At 34.7% G+C, this 17,725-nt stretch overlaps 2 protein-coding genes across 3 annotated transcripts; both read left to right on the plus strand.

Moving 5' to 3' along the window:
- Positions 1–2,527: 2,527 nt before the first annotated feature.
- On the plus strand, positions 2,528–4,668 carry LOC141703297 (uncharacterized). Its single transcript, XM_074506850.1, has 2 exons — positions 2,528–3,620; positions 3,702–4,668. Exons 1-2 carry the CDS (start codon positions 2,528–2,530, stop codon positions 4,571–4,573), a joined length of 1,965 nt encoding a protein of 654 aa, XP_074362951.1. The 3' UTR covers positions 4,574–4,668.
- A 6,497-nt stretch (positions 4,669–11,165) lies between these two features.
- Positions 11,166–13,357, plus strand: LOC141703298 (uncharacterized). Of its 2 annotated transcripts, none has more exons than XM_074506852.1 (2): positions 11,166–12,569; positions 12,651–13,357. In XM_074506852.1, exon 1 carries the CDS (start codon positions 11,522–11,524, stop codon positions 12,455–12,457), a length of 936 nt encoding a protein of 311 aa, XP_074362953.1. In that variant the 5' UTR covers positions 11,166–11,521; the 3' UTR covers positions 12,458–12,569; positions 12,651–13,357. The 2 variants fall into 2 exon arrangements, with proteins under 2 accessions (XP_074362953.1, XP_074362954.1); XM_074506853.1 differs by having other exon boundaries at positions 12,654–13,357.
- Positions 13,358–17,725: the final 4,368 nt, after the last annotated feature.

The raw sequence follows: 17,725 nt of genomic DNA on the forward strand, positions 1-17,725 counted from the left end.
AAATTTAGTGTCATGTCAGCGATCCGCGTGATTTAGATCCAGCGCACCAAATTCAACCACTAAAAAATAATCTAAAGGTTGATTTTGCATTTTATAAAACTAAACTATTACTCGCTCCGTCCCTCCCAAATGTTTACATTTGGGTGGGGCGCGGAGTTTAAGAAAAATGATAAAATAGTGGAGAAAAGTTGAAAAAATGAGTAAAGTAGTAGGACCGATTAATATTATATGTATAAAGTGGGTATAGTGGAGGAAAGTAGTGGATGTAGTTAATTTAAAAATTATAAAAACTTTACTATTTTTGGAAAATTTTGAAATGTAAACAATTGGAAGGGACATCCCAAAAAAGAAAGTGTAAACAAATGGGAGGGACAGAGGGAGTAATAAACTACACCCCCACCCCCACCCCCACATTTTCCCTCCCCTGCTCTTCCCCCGCCCCTCCCTTCCCCTGCTATGCTCCTTTCCTCTTTTTTTTTTCCGGCTTATTTCTTTCTTATTCCGGTCAACCTCCTTTTCATCATTTACCAATCCCCTTCTCTTCTATTTTTCTACAACTCATATAAACACATGCATCCCAAAATCCATCTTTTATCTTTATTTTCCGAACAAAAAATTAGGCGGGTCTTTGAAATTTTGTGTTTTAATTTCGTTTTTGATTATGAGTTTGTGTTTAGGAAAGTTGGAGGAGTATGTATATGAAAATTTCGAAGTGCAAACTTGAAATTTGTATAAAATCGAATTTGGTATGATTTTTGATTCATTGTTTTTTTCTTGATAATTGTTTTATGTTAATATAATTGTTGATAATCAATTGTATACGTTATTAGCTTTGTTTTGTGATATTAAGCGTTGAATTTCACAAAGATTAATATGATTTTGAATTTGGCCGGAAAAGTTACCATTTTGATCGGAAAATGAATTATATCATTGATATGTTATTGTTGGGGTCATTTTGGGATTGTGGGAACGATGTAGACTAATTTGATGTGTAAAATTAAACCGAAAAATTCAATTTTTGGCAACATCGGAGTTATCGGAATGGTTGCCGGATTTTTTGAAGCTCGTCGGAATTTGAAAATTTTCCGGCGAGATTTTTTTTTAAAATCTGGTGCTCGTTAATTCGACCGTATACGGTCGAATTTAGAACAATATTTTCAATCATATACAGTCGAATTTATATTTTAGGCGGACTTTTCAAATTTTTTTAAAAAATTCAAATTTTTGGGCGGGATTTTCAATTTTTTGGTGAAAAATAAATTCGACCGCATTCGGTCGAATTTAAGCGGTCGAATTTAGCCGATCCGTATACTAAATTCGACCGGTTACTAAATATGACTCGACCGAATGCGACCGGTTCAAAAACCGGTCGTATTTAGTTAAATACGACCGAAAACGGTCGTATTTAACTAAATACGTCGTATTTAACTAAATACGACCGGTTTTTGGATGGTCGTATTTACCGATTTTTCTTGTAGTGAATCTAAAGATACTATTGAAGGTAAAAATAAAATTAAATAGTAAATTATATATTTAAAGTGCATTAAAGAAATGGTCCCTCAATGGGTTATTATATATATTTTAGTTGAAAATAATCACAAGGCCATAATTAATAATATCTCATTCAAATTATAAATACTATTAAATATTAATATAAAATAATAGTCTATTTAAATTAAGTTACAACTTCCTATTCAATGTAAATATAATGTAAGGGAATAAAATAAAATTAGAGGCATCGTAATTAACATAAAATGATATTTAAATAAAGAGCACATTTTTAGATGAAATGTAATAATATAGTGAGATATATAGCTAACTCGGGAAATTAAAGTAATCACCACTTAATACCCTCTAAAAATAAAATGATAAAATAACAAGATTAAGATATCCTCACTAAATATTTGGGGGTTATTAAAATATTTCTTTATTATTATTTAATATGCTTATTTTAGTAGTTAGCAATTTTAAATTAATATATATATATAATTATTTAAATTTAATCGAAATAGTATTTTATATCAAACAATTGTAATATAAATTCATAGCAATTAATCTAATTTTAAAAATTAAAATAATTACATGATTTGTAGTGAATTAATATTGGATTATAGAATCATGATTTTTCTTCTGCAGATAGAAATAATACTCTATAAGAAGTCAATTAATATCAAAAAGAAAAAAAAAGAAGTAATATTTAATGGAGATTTCTTCGTAAAAAGCCAGATATTATTTTTTTATATAAAAATCATTTAAGAATCTTAGCTTAAATGACTACAAAGATTTTTATACTTTACATTCTTGATTTTAAATTTTGGATTTTATGGTTAGCTGGCCAAATGAATAAAGAAATTTGATAACATAAGATAATATATTTTTTTTGAATTTTTGAGATTTCCGGGCCCAAATGAAAATATGCAGACTTCAACTAATATAAATAAGATGCTAAGGATGTAGTTCTTTTGCACATAATATTTCTGTAATATCTTCACATATACTATAGCTTATTATTATTCACAGAGATAATATGGGTCGCAGAGGAAAGGTTGTTTTTGCAAGAATTGCTGATGAGAAAAAGAGAAAAGAAAGCTTGAGAAAAAGAAAGGCAGGGCTATTGAAGAAGATGAGCGAGCTTACCATTTTATGCGGTATGGAGGCTGCAGTTGTGGTGTGTAACCGTGAGGATAATGAGCCAACCGTCTGGCCGTCAAAAGAAGAAGCAAAAGCTACAATAAACAAATTTCTCGATAGATCAGAAGTGGAAAGAAAATCACGTTCACACAATACCAAGAGCCTCTTTGCCCAGAAATGTAAGAGATTGAAGAACAAAGCTGAACGCCTTAAAGAGAGGAATGACAGAAGAATTTTACAAGCTCAGATAACATCAATCTATGATGGGAAAATAAGGATTGAGGATCTTGATGCAGAACAGCGGAAAAAGTTGAGTGATTTTGCTGACAAAAGGAAAGAGGAACTTCAGAAGCACGTTAAGAGGCTTAAACGGAAGGAGCAACAAGGCGCTAATCAGGCCCAGGCTGGTTCTTCATTCCTTCAGATGCCACGAGAAGCAGCAAGTGACCGAAATGGAGATGGTCTAGCTGTTGGTGGAGAGTCTGCACCGGCATGTTGCCAACTGACGAATGGCAGAGGTATGACACAATTAGCCCCTTCTGCTTCTTTACGTCCGCAAACACCTCATCAGCTTGGTATGCCTCGTTATAAAGATTTTCCATCACCTGCAGAAGGCCATCGACTAGAGATGAATCTTGGAGGTAGGAAACAAGCAGCCACTATTCCCCTGGCGCTGCAAACACCTAATCCACTTGTGATGGTGCCTAATTATTTAACAGGAGACAGACTTAACAGGAGCGGAGTTTATGGACAGACAAATATTTGTGGTGTGATGCAACACAATCTGTCTTCTTCTTCATTTATGCGACCAACGGCTCCGTTTGCTAACCCAATTCAAGCTCCATATCCAGATCAGGCACTACCTATGGTCTCACAGTGGCCATCAGTATACCAACCCGCAAGTGGCATAAGCATAAATAATCTTACGGATGGCGAAATTGTTTCATCACCTGCAGCGACGACCCAAGGCCAATTGATGAATGATCAAGGTATGACACAATTAGATCATATTCCTCTTTCTTTATCTCTACCAACAGCTTATTTGATTGTGATGTCACATGATACTTCAGAAGGAAACAGACTCAACATGACCGAGACATTTTGTGGTGGTGTGATGCAACACAATCTGCCTTGTCCTTCATTTATAGGACCAGCTGCTCCAGTTGCTTACCCAAATCAAGCTCCGTATCCAGATCAGGCACCTCCTCTCGTCCCGCAATGGCCATCAGTACACCAACCTGCAAGTGGCCTAAACATAAATAATCTTGCTGATGGTGGAATTATTTCATCACCTGCAGCGATGACCCAAGGCCAACTGATGAATTATCAAGGTATGAAACAATTAGCTCCCACTTCTCTATCTTTATCTCTACAAACACCTGATTTAATTGTCATGTCACATAATACTTCAGCAGGAAAAGGACTTGACATGACCGAGAGATTTTATGGACAGACAAACATTGGTCGTATGATGCAACACCCTCGGCCTTCTCCTGCATTTAGGCCACCACCTGAACCATTTTCTGTCTCAAATGTACAATCAATGACAAGCGGCCTGAATTCGACCAATGATGGCTTGATTAATGGAAGCGGTCTGAATTCCACCAATGATGGTTTCATTAATGCAGGTACAAGAACATTCACCGGAGATGGCCAGTTTAACGAAATAATTCAGCTTGCATCTCCTCCAAGTTTACCTTTGGAACTCCCTCGCCGGTTAGGTCTGCCGACAGTGCCTCCGGTGCAGCATGATGCAAGTGGTAGAGATATGCTCAGTAAAGAGAATAGTGGGAATACAACTGGATCTAGAGAATCTGGAACTGCATTTCTGGACGAAAGTAGTTTTGATGCTGAATACTGGAATGCAATTGAGTATCCAGAACATGCAATCTCATGCCTTAATCAGAGCAAAAATAGTAATGGTACGAATAATGGAATGTAAGAAGATCTTGATGCGGCATTGGTGGGTAAGAGATACTGATGCAGAACCACGACTCCAAGTTGAAATGTCGCCTCCTAATTAATTTACTTTGTTCATGTTGGTCTTTGCCTCTGTATTGAACTAGATAGATTATTCTTTAATTTTCATTTTTATTATATTCTAAGATGGACGACACAATGATTCATGTAACCATCAACTTAAAAGCATATGAATGGAAAAATTATTTTCTTTTGGAGTTTTGTTACCAACCTCTAGCAAATAGGTGTTAAAATATAAACTTAATTTCAAAACCCATAGAAGACAAGCAAGTTAATACAAAAAGTATGGAGCCCAAAATTTTAAAACACATCATCTACTAAAACTAGAAGAAAAATGTTCATTTTTGACTGACAAAATTTGTCACTTAAGATCAATTTTTCTCAAAAAACCGACCATTAACATATCCTAGTCTCTGCTGACACTTCGATGCCAGGAGGTAAAAGGGGGAAGTGATCGATTTTTTCGAAAAAACGACTGTTAACACATCGTAGTCCATGTTGACACTTGGATACCAAGAGATAAAAGTGGGACCACTGTGTGGTGTCATGGAGATATAAAAGTGACCAATTTTTTGGTGGGTGTTGTGAGGTGGCACTGACTCATGTGTGCCACATAGCTGCCACGTGATTATACTTTAATATAAAAAGAAGATATTGGTAATGGGAATGTTTGAGTGTTGGAAAATGATTTTGATAGTGGAACATGAGGCTTTCTCTTCTCCTTTCACTTATCATTATTCTTGTTATTTTTTTAATTGTGTTTGGGGACATTTAGAGGCCATGAAAATCGTTATGGGAAAAAAATTATGAAAATCTCGGGATAAGTAAGAGCATTCGACTGAAATATGCAAAATCAGAATTAGTACATATTATTAAGCTGTTAATACAAAGATACTATATGTATTATGAAGAAAGTCTTTATCATAAATATGCTTTCAAATGGAGATACATTGCCTGCCCTACTTGAATGCCCCCTAAACCGTCTCTTTTTCTGGGATGAGCGATTAATATGGTCTGATACATGTTCTTAGATAGAAAGAACTAAACAAGAAGAATGATTTCAAGGTCATCTTCCACAAGGCCTCATAGTGAACACGGCTCATCGACATGGCAATGTATAAAAAATTTTAGGGTTTCTGATACCATACATTTATAGCACCACTTGGACAAGGGAAGGACGGGCAGAACAAAAAGGATACAGGTCTAACACGAAGACTCTACACCGACACAATTGTCCGGCACGCCATGTGGTGTGTCGACAGAAAAAAGGCAAGGACACTGTTTCGACACGAGGCACAAGCGACCTGACATGGCCCAAGGCTCCACCCATGGAAAAAACGCCTAGTACCAACTGATTTAATCCTAATTGTTCGATATTCTCATATCTTATTTTCTGATCTCTGTTTTCATAGCAAGTGGAAGGTATTTTATGATATCAAATTTCTTATTTCTTTATGAACCACAAATGGAAACTTGTCTTTTTATACGAGATGCGCATTCTTCCATTTATGAAAACTTTGTATAAATTTTATTTTAGTTCATCATCTATCGTGATTGAAACTTCTATTATCTTTTCTTGACATCTACAACTCTTTTCCAATAATCATAGGTGCTACATTCATATATGAGCCATTTATTCGGATGACTTTAGCATGAAATTTGTCTTCTTTTATTTATAATCTCTAACTTTCCGAACTCTTTTACTATTTTTCGTGAAAAGGTTAACAATACTAACTTCCCTTTTTGCTAAAAATGTCGGCCACTTATTAGTTTTTCCCGAATAATCAATAATTGAGCATTTTTAATCTTTAATGAGTTTGAACTATCATCATTGTCGTGTATTGAACTTTTTCTACCATGAAGATATACTTCAACTATTGACATTTGTATAAATTAAATACTTATCCCTAAACAAATAATGGCTCCAAATCTTTCGCACAACCTAACATTGCTAACTTAGATCATACATCGGATATTTTTATTCACGAGTCTTCCGTTATTTTGAAGTACTCACCATTACATTATCGTTCTATACTAATATAAATCCAAGTCCTTTATGGAAAGCATCACTGTAGATGAAAAAAATCTCTTTGATCGTCTGGAAACATCAATACTTGTGCAATTATCAATCTCTTCTATATTTTCCCCCTTTTTCTCTCTTCTTTTCTGTTCTCCTTGTTCTCTCTTGAACCTTTAGTTCTCGAAAACTTTCTTTCCATGTGTCGGTCTAAGCAAATTTTCCGTTCTTTCTTGTCCATTGCAAAGTGCGTATCTACTTAGATAAAGTCCTGAACAAACTTGAGGAAATACCCTGCTAATTTCGTTAAACCTTTGGATTCTACAGGTGTTTTAATCTAACCAAATCCATAATTATTTTAATTTTGGTTCGGAAAACAATATTTTAAAATAATTTAATTTAGTTCAAATCGATTACCATCTAATTAATCATCAGTTAATGAAATTAATCAATTAAATTCCTTTCATTGATCAATTAAACCAAGTAATGACTAACTAGATAAAATCCCAAACCAATTATATCTATTCAGTTTAGATATAGAAAACTATTTCTTAAAAATAAAAATCACAATCATTTGAGGTATCAGACATGATTAATAATAATAATAATACATGAAAGTGAGCTTCATGTTTTAAAACTGTAAAAATATTTTAGAAAAATTTGCGCAGCACCTCATGTGTATCATTGACTTCCAGCGGTCTAAACCGACACCCATAACCAAACAAGTCGTAAACAAGTATATTAATCAACTACTAAAAACCATATTTACCATCTCATACTATTTTAACACGTAAAGTAGTGGCGATTATACGTACTCGAATTGACAACAATCACCATTGTACGTTTTTAATCATACTAAAAATGTATACGAACATTTATTCAATATGAACATAGGTTTGTTCCTCCTTGATATTTATTAGAATGTCTCCAATAAACACAATTATTTTTTTTCAATTTTTTAGATTCCCGGGCCCAAATGAAAATCAGCAGACTATAACTAATATAAATAAGATGCTAAGGGTGTAGTTCTTTTACACATAATATTTCTCCAATATCTTCACATATACTATAGCTTATTATTATTCACAGAGATAATATGAGTCACAGAGGAAAGGTTGTTTTTACAAGAATTGCTGATGAGAAAAAGAGAAAAGAAAGTTTGAGAAAAAGAAAGGCCGGGCTATTGAAGAAGGTGAGCGAGCTTACCATTATATGCGGTATGGAGGCTGCAGTTGTGGTGTGTAACCGTGAGGATAATGAGCCAACCGTCTGGCCCTCAAAAGAAGAAGCAAAAGCTACAATAAATAAATTTCTCGATAGATCAGAAGTCGAAAGAAAATCAGGTTAATACAATACCAAGAGCCTCTTTTCCCAGATATGTAAGAGATTGAAGAACAAAGCTCAACGACTTAAAGAGAGGAATGATAGAAGAATTTTACAAGCTCAGACAACATCAATCTATGATGGGAAAATAAAGATTGAGGATCTTGATGCAGAACAGCGGAAAAAGTTGAGTGATTTTGCTGACAAAAGGAAAGAGGAACTTCAGAAGCACGTTAAGAGGCTTAAACGGAAGGAGTAACAAGGCCCTAATCGGGCCCAGGCTGGTTCTTCATTCCTTTAAATGCCACAAGAAGCAGCAAGTGGCCGAAATGGAGATGGTCTGGCTGTTGGTAGAGAGTCTACACCGGCCCGTTTCCAACTGACGAATGACAGAGGTATGACACAATTAGCCCTTTCTCATTCTTTAAGTCCGCAAACACCTCATCAGCTTGGTATGAAACGTAATAAAGTAGCAGCAAACAAACTCCATATGAGTGGAAGAGGGGCAAGTATCATAAACATTAATTCTCTTGTCGGTGGTAAAAAGTTTCCATCACCTGCCGAAGGCCATCGACGAGAGATGAACCTTGGAGGTATGATAAAAGCAGCTACTGTTAGCTATTGAAGAAGAAGAATGAAAAAAATGATTGTATATTGCAGAAAATTTAGAACTGTACAATGTGATTGTTTCCTACAACTTATATACAAACTATTTGGTGGCAAAGTTAGTTATAACTAACTGCCAGCTATAAAAGAAAATAAAGAAAAATAGAAATTACAAGAATTACTCTATCCTTTTTCTAATTGTAATTCTAATTCTCCAACACTACAACTACTATTCTTAATATCCCCCCTAAAGTGAGGCTGCACATGAGAATCAGTCAAGCCTAACTTGGAACATAAATCAATCATCTGGTGTGAAGGAAGAATTTTCGTTAACACATCTGCAAGTTGATTCTTGGTTGGTAAATAAGACAATTGCAAAAGTCCTTCAAGAACCTTATCTCGTGTGAAATGACAATCAACCTCTATGTGTTTTGTGCGTTCATGAAACACTGGATTCCTTGCTATGTGTAAAGCTGATTGATTGTCACAGGATAAAGTGACAGGATGCAAACTATCCACTCCTAGTTCCTTCAACAACTGAACAACCCAAGTAACCTCAGATGCTGCTCCTGCCATAGCTCTATATTCAGCTTCTGAACTAGACCTTGACACTGTAGGTTGTTTCTTTGACTTCCATGTAATTGGAGAACCACCAAAGAGTAAGATATATCCAGTAACAGACCTTCTAGAATCTGGATATGATGCCCAGTCTGAATCTGAGAAGGCTTGTAAGATCAAATTATCTGGATTCTGTAACTTGATTCCCTGACCAGCTGTAGCAGATAAGTATCTCAATGTATGGTGCAAGGCTGTAAAATGAGAAGTCCAGGGAGACTGCATAAATTGACTTAACAATTGAACTGTATAACTAATATCAGGTCTTGTATTTGTAAGAAAATTCAATTTCCCAACAATAGACCTATTCTCCTCAGGATTAGAAACAAGATCACCATCTGCAGTAGAAAGTTTTAAATTCAAAGGCAATGGTGTAACAGCTGGTTTGGAAACATCCATATTACACTCTTGTAACAGATCCTTTGTAAACTTGTGTTGACTCAAAACAATACCATCATCAAGATAATTGATTTCAATGCCAAGAAAGTAGTGAAGAATACCAAGATCTTTAATGGTGAATGTAGTATCCAAATACTCCTTGATATGCTGAATATGCTATACATTACTCCCAGTGATGATTATATCATCCACATAAACTGCCAAAATAGTAATTTCTTCACAATTTTTATGAATAAACAAGCTATAGTCACTCTTGGATTGAACGAATCCCTGATTTATCAACTCAAATGTAAGCTTTGCTGCCCATTGTCTACTAGCTTGTCTAAGACCATATAGAGATTTCCTGAGTCTACAAACCAAACCTTGTGGATTAGGAATCCCTTCAGGAACTGTCATATACACCTCTTCCACTAAATCACCATGCAGAAATGCATTATTAACATCCAGTTGATAAATCTTCCATTTTCTACTAGCTGCTACAGATAAAATACACCTAACTGTACTCATCTTGACAACTGGTGAAAATGTTTCATTAAAATCTATACCAAATTTCTGACTAAATCCCTTGGCCACCAACCGTGCTTTGCATCTATCTAAGGAACCATCTGCCATTAATTTCACCTTATATACCCACTTTGATCCGATTGGTTTCTTACCTTTTGGCAATGGCACTAAATCCCAGGTTTTATTTTTCTGTAAAGCTTCAATTTCTTTCTGCATTGCAGAAATCCAAAGTGGATTCTTTGATGCTTCAGCATAACATGATGGCAGTAATAGTAGATTGTTGTGCCAAAAAAGTGTAATGAGAATAAGGGAAGTGAGTACTTGAGACTAAATTACACCAATGAGAAGAAACAGATGGTGTAGAAGAAAGATTACAGTAGTAATCATTGAGATATGTAGGTACTTGTTTGGATCTACTAGATGACCTAAGTGGGATACTGACATCAGAATTATTAGCAGTATCATTTGTGTGAGCTGAAGTGTCAGCTTCAGATGAATGATTATCAGATATATGATCATCAGACATGTCAATAATACTAGAATTAAGATCAATGTCTGATGGGAAATGCAAATCTGCAGGATCAGTTGTATACTGTTTGGGAAGAAAAATACTATTTAGAAATTGAGACTTTGATGTTTCTGAGATGATGTGAAAAGGAAATATATCTTCCTGAAATGTAACATCTCTGGAAATGACAACTACATTATTCTTAAGATCAAAAACTCTGTATCCCTTAGTATTATTAGGATAACCTAAAAAAACAGCTGCATTTGCCCTAGAATCAAATTTTGCTCTCTGAATTTTGCATGTTGATACATAACACAAACAACCAAATGTTTTCATGTGATCAAGAGAGGGTTCAGAATTGTATAATTTGAAGTATGGTGAAGAATTTTCTAAGGATTGCAAAGGCATTCTGTTTATGATATAAGTAACAATCACATTGTACAGTTCTAAATTTTTTGCAATATACAATCATTTTTTTCATTCTTCTTCTTCAATAGCTAACATGGTATCAGAGCTTGCAAACCTAGCTTTCATGGCGAAATCTGAAAAAGGATGATTACGTATTGATCTCAGGTGTTATCATCTTCGTGTCTTCCGTTTTAATCGTTCTTTTATTGCTTGTTTTGTAATAGCTTTAACGATTTAGTTCGTAGATATTATTGCGTAATATTCGTATATACATACATTCTTCATCTGTGTGTATAGATTATCCATTGTTCTTCTGCAAACACTGAGTTCTTAAGTCGAAATTCTACTCGAAATATTGTCAATTGCTATTTTTTTCTGATCGTATATTGATTCTTCTAAAATCACTGTGTTCTTGATTGAATTGCTAAACAGATTTCTTGTTGTGATTTGCTGATTGTTTAGAAGTCAAAACTGTATTCTAGTTTCTGATTATCACTTTCTTTCATTGAGTCAAATCATCAAACAGTCTCATGGCGTTACAAGGTAATCAAGATCTGTCTAGTGTTTACTATATTCATCCTTCCGATGCTAATGTTACGCAATTTGTGTCTGCTAAATTCAACGGAGTTGGATTTCATAACTGGAAAAGGTCTATGATCTTAACACTGTCTACTAAGAATAAACTTGGATTTGTTGATAGAACAATAGCAAAACCTGAGATCACGGCTGCTGAGTTCAAATACTGGGAACGGTGTAATAATCAAGTGATTTCATGGTTGTTGGTCAATCTTGATGAATCTATAGCTAAGAGTGTGTTGTTTTATCAAACTGCTGAGGAGATATGGCAAGATTTAGCAGACAGATATGGTTATACATCAATGGCTCAAATCTACTCTTTTGAACAACAACTGTTGGAGATCAATCAAGGAACTGATTCTGTTTCAGATTTTTTCACCAAGATTAAGACTCTCTGGGATGGATTGAATGATGCAAATCCATTGCCATACTGTACTTGTGAGTTGTGCACTTGCAATCTATCTCAAAGGTTGGTTCAAAGACAACAAGAACATAGGGTGTTGCAGTTCATGATGAAGTTATCAGAACAGTTTGCCTTGGTAAGAGGCAATGTTTTAATGATGCAACTTTTGCCAAGCATAGCACAAACCTACAGACTATTTGCTCAGGATGAGAGGCACAAAGAAATCTCTGCTGCTTCTACAACACTACAACTACTATTCTTAATAGCTACGACTCCCCTGGCGCTGAAAACATCTAATCTGCTTGTCATGGTGCCTAATAATTTAACAGTAGACAGATTCAATAGGAGTGGAGTTTATGGACATATAAATATTGGTGGTGTGATGCAACACACTCTGCCTTCTTCTTCATCTATGCAACCAACTGCTCCATTTTCAAACCCAATTCAAGCTACATATCCAGATCAGGCACCTCCTATGGTCCCATAGTGGTCATCAGTACACCAACCCACAAGTGGGCGAAACATAAATGATCTGGCTGATGGCTGGATTATTTCATCACCTACAGCGACGACCCAAGGCCAACTGATCAATTATCAAGGTATGAAACAATTAGCTCCTGCTCCTCTTTTTTTATCTCTACCAACACCTGATCTGATTGTCTTGTCACATTATACTTCAGCAGGAAACGGACTAGACATGACCAGGAGATTTTATGGACGGACAAAAATTGGTCGTATGATGCAACACACTTGGCCTTCTCCTTGATTTAGGCCACCAACTGAACCATTTTCTATCTTAAATGTACAATCAATGACAAGCGTTCTGAATTCGACCAATGATGGCTTCATTAATGGAAGCGATCTGACTTCCACCAATGATGGCTTCATTAATGTAAGTACAAGAATATTGACCGGAGATGGCCATTTTAATAAAAAAATTCAGCTTGTATATCCTCCAACTTTTCCTTTGAAACTCCCTCGCCGGTTAGGTCTGGCGACACTGCCTCCTGTGCAGCATGATGCAAGTGGTAGATCTATGCTCAGTAATGAAAATACCGGGAATACAACTGGATCTGGAGAATCTAGAACTGCATTGCAAGAAGAAAGTAGTTTTGATGCTGAATATTGGAATGCAATTGAGTTTCCAGAACATGCAATCTCATGCCTTAATCAGAGAAATATTGTTAGTGGTACGAATAATGGAATGTGGTCTTCATGCTGCATTGATGGATAAGAGATACTGATAGGGAACCTGGACTCCAAGTTGAAATGTCGCCTCTTAAATTTACTTTGTTGATCTTGGACTTTGCGTCTGTATTAAACTAGATTGATTATTGTTTAATTTTTATTATATTCCAATATGGATGACATAATGATTCATGCAACCATCAACTTAAAAGCATATGAATGAAAACATTATTTTATTTTGGAGTTTTATTACCAATGTCTAGCAAATAGGTGTTAAAATATAAACTTAATTTCAAAATCCATACAAAACAAGCAAGTTAATACAAAAGTATGGGAGTCCATAATTTCAAAATACATCATCTACTAAAACTACAAGAAAAATGTTCATTTTTGACCGACAAAATTGGTCACTTAAAATCAATTTTTTTCAAAAAATCGACCATTAACATATCCTAGTCCCTGCTGACACTTGGATGCCAAGAGGTAAAAGGGCAAAGTGATCGATTTTTTTTTAAAAGCGAATGTCAACACATCGTAGTCCATGTTGACACATGGATGCCAAGAAGCAAAAGTGGGACCACTGTGTGGTGTCATGGAGATATAAAGTGACCAATTTGTTTGTGGGAGTTGTGACATGGCACTGACTCATATGTGCTACATAGCTGCCACGTGATTATACTTCAATATAGAAAGAAGATATTGATAATTGGAACGTTTGAGTGTTGGCAAATGCATTTGATAGTAGGAAATGAGGATTTCTCTTCTCCTTTAACTTACCATTATTCTTGTTATTTTCTTGATTGTGTTTGGGTCATTGAGAGAGCATGAAAATCGTTATGGGAAAAAATTATGAAAATCTTGGGGTAAGTAAGAGCATTCGACTGATATATGCAATATCAGAATTAGTTCATATTATTAAGTTGTTATTACAAAGATACTATCTGCATGAAGAAAGTCTTGGATCATAAATATACTGGAGATACATTGTTTGCCCTACATGAATGACCCATAAACCGACTCTTTTTCTGGGATGGGCGGTTAATATGGTTTTGTAGGTGATTCTGAAACATGTTTTTAGATAGAAAAAGCTAAGCAAGAGGGACGATTTCAAGGTCATCTTCCACAAGCCCTCATAGTGAACACAGCTCACCGACATGGCAATGTATAAAAAATTTCACGGTTTCTGATACCATACATTTATAGCACCGCTTGGACAAGGGAAGTACGGACACAGCAAAAAGGATACTACGAAGAATCTGCACCGATGCGCACATGTACGACATATGGCATGTCGTTAGAAAAATGGCAAGGACATTATTCCGACACGGGGCATAAGTGACCTGACATGGCCGAGGACTTCGCCCACATAAAAAATGCCCAGTACCAACTGATTTTACCCTAATTTTTAGACATTCTCCTATCTTATTTGCATATCTCTATTTTTATCGCATGTGGAAGATATTTTACGATTTCAAGTCTCTTATTTATTTATGAACCAGAAATGGAAACTTGTCTTTTTATACGAGATGCACATTCTTCCATTTATGAAAACATTGAATAAATTTTAATTTAGTTCATCATCTATCACGAAAGAAACTTCAATTATTTTATCTATACTTTTATATTTTTTTGTTTCTCTGCCCCGTATCCAGAACTCTTTACTAGATGGCGAATTCCCGTATCTCTATACATGTATCCCGTGTCGTGGAATCAATGTCCATGCTTCCTAGGTTATCTAGAAATTTACATATATTTCATGAGGTGAAATCCATCATCACTTATCTGAAATTCATATATTTTCATGGGAAAAAATTAATCATCACTTATCTTGACAACATGAAAAGATTTTAAGAGAATTGGTCTTCCACCTCGATACCGCATGGTGTGATCAACTACCATGTCGAAAGTATCGTTCTCCTGTAGTCCTTTCCTGGACATGATCAGCGCCCCCAAGACAAGGCACACCCAAAATTTAATATGCTAGCATAGAATAATGGGTTTTCACATTAACCCGGCCCCACACTAGCCAAAAATTGTATCAGATCCATCAGATAAAAAAATTCACATCGCCATGGTCTTTCGTCATTGGCCATATTGACCAGTTCAGAATAAGAGTCCCCGAATATTTTTTTTCAAGAAACAACATTGGAAATGTTTTAATCGGAAAGTTTACTCTTTCAAGTCTGACACACGGTCAAACTCGAGATAAGAGAATGATTGAGTTTAAAGAAATTTTATTTGGTTATTCCTAATAAAACAAATAACCGATAAGAATAATACTAAATACAATTATGACAGTGTTTTATAAAGATGATAACACAATTCAATCTTTATAAATTCCGTAACCACATAATCATTCATATGTTTAATATAACTTACGCGAACAATGGGTTGGATATCGAGTTCAAGAGAAGTGAATAATCCTGATTAATAGTAATTATCCGAATGAATTTGAATGTGGTTGACTCGAATGATAAGTAAAACCTTTACCGAATAAATTTTAAAAGTCATTACAAGCAGTGTGGACGACTGAGATGCAATATATTTGTCTCATTCATTAATAAAGAAGTTTTTTTTTTATGAACTCATTTGGTACGAACATAATCATTTTAACTCAAATATTTACTTGAAACACTTTTATAGAAATAACTTAATAGATATTAATATCCAAACATATTCAAAATATTTTCACGACACAATTCTTGAAGTCAAGGAAAAACAGTAACTTGCATTTGTTCGCCCGCACGCTACGCAGTTAATACAATAATCCCTTACTTACTCGAGTAAATCCATCTCACACAAAATTATTTGTTTTTCTATTATTTGATCCACAAAATAAGAATAAACAAATAATATTTTGAATAAAAGAATATTCGTAATTTTAGACAGTAACAGTTAGATAAACATTTAATTATATTATCTACTATACTGATAATACTCCATCAAAAATAAACTACGAGTAAATTCAATTTATTTATTAAGTTTCCTTAATGCTGACATACGTGTACACAGATTATTTAAGAAAATTTATACTCGAGTCTACCTTAATTCACAAAATCTTATTTATAAGCTATTTGCAATTTTTCACGACTAACCCATTTTCAAACCTCATTATTTCTTATACTTTTTCTCAGACCTTTTAAAATAATAATAACAATTTTCTGAATTATTCAACCTTTCTTAAAAGGCCCAATTAATATATATATTCTACTCTTTATTCATTTTATTTCATTTATTTACTTCATTTTAATTCCACAAACAGATTTTGTAATTAACGAATTAATCAATAATGGCATCATTGAGACACCATCGACCCACCTTCTTCTTCTTACCTTCAACATCGATATGGTGGTCTTCGGTCGTCGGCCATGGCAGTTCCATAGAGGAACTATGCCTCGCTTCCCCTCTCTTTCTCTTTCTCTCTTTTTCAACTCTCTCGCCAATCCCTCATTGTCCCCCTCCCTTTTTTGCCTCTCTCTTCCTTGTTTCTCTCCGACCACCGCCGCCACCATTGACTCTGGTGGCGGCTCTGCCACTCACCTGCACCACACATAAATGTGCACACGGGTCTCAACGCGCACACACATCAACACATACACAAACACACAAGCAGCACCCCCTCAAGAAATTATAGTTTATCCTCAATTAGATACTTGATTAATTAATTAGTCATAGATATTGGTTGAACCTTCTAACTTTGTCATTATCTATCAACATGGTCATCTCTAACTTGCTTAAGCTATTTGTGTACTTCAGGTTTGGTCCTCCTCAAACTCTCATTACTATCGAGTCCAACAGCTTCTTCCTCATATTTTGAATTTTACTTATTAAACTAAAAATATTCTTTAAGTCACTCTTCTTGCCAACTGAATCCTTGATCGGAATATAATTCTTTCCGCTTGCCTCTAATACCACTCTCAAAATGAAAGATGGGTCATTAATATCTTTTAAAATACTAAAACCATTATAAAGTATTTGACCTTATTTCTATTGGTATCATCATGATGAAGAAATTGTGAAAAGTTTAATCCTCTTAGTTTTGTTACAAACTCCGCTTAATTACATTTTCCTTTTTCGTTATCTAAGTAGTAATAATTGTATTCTCATTTCAGCCAGCACAAATAGATAAATAATTTTCATTTATCTGGAGTCTCTATTCCTTTAAAATCTAAAATATTTTTCAATTTAAGGGAAATATTCCAAATTATGTTTTACAGGTATAGGGGTATTAATTCCCAAGGTATCTAATCAAGGGATATATTTTTTTATAGGACCCCTCAATTTTTGGACCCCAAAGTATTTTTTAGATACATCCAACTTCACTTCATTTCTTACTTTGAAAGAACTTACTTTAATGGTTCCTCTATATCCCAAATAAATTCTTAGAATCGAAATACTACGAAAAAGATAATAAGAATGTGCTCTGAAGATACGAATGTTTATTTTAATTAATGATGAGTGTGCAAAATTGATTTCTTGATCTTCTCATTCAATAGGGAAGTTTCATCACTCCATAATTTTATCACTTCAATCTTCTACACTTAAATACTAATCCAAAAAGCGAAAA

This window comes from Apium graveolens, unplaced genomic scaffold (assembly GCF_009905375.1).
Source record: "Apium graveolens cultivar Ventura unplaced genomic scaffold, ASM990537v1 ctg646, whole genome shotgun sequence".
Lineage (NCBI taxonomy): Eukaryota > Viridiplantae > Streptophyta > Magnoliopsida > Apiales > Apiaceae > Apium > Apium graveolens.

Bases quoted from the DNA above. Each gene is read 5' to 3' on its own strand.
- LOC141703297 (XM_074506850.1), top strand. From the start codon at position 2,528: ATGGGTCGCAGAGGAAAGGTTGTTTTTGCAAGAATTGCTGATGAGAAA. The intron at 3,621-3,701 runs GTATGACACAAT...ATGATACTTCAG, and splicing joins CCAATTGATGAATGATCAAG to AAGGAAACAGACTCAACATG.
- LOC141703298 (XM_074506852.1), top strand. From the start codon at position 11,522: ATGGCGTTACAAGGTAATCAAGATCTGTCTAGTGTTTACTATATTCAT.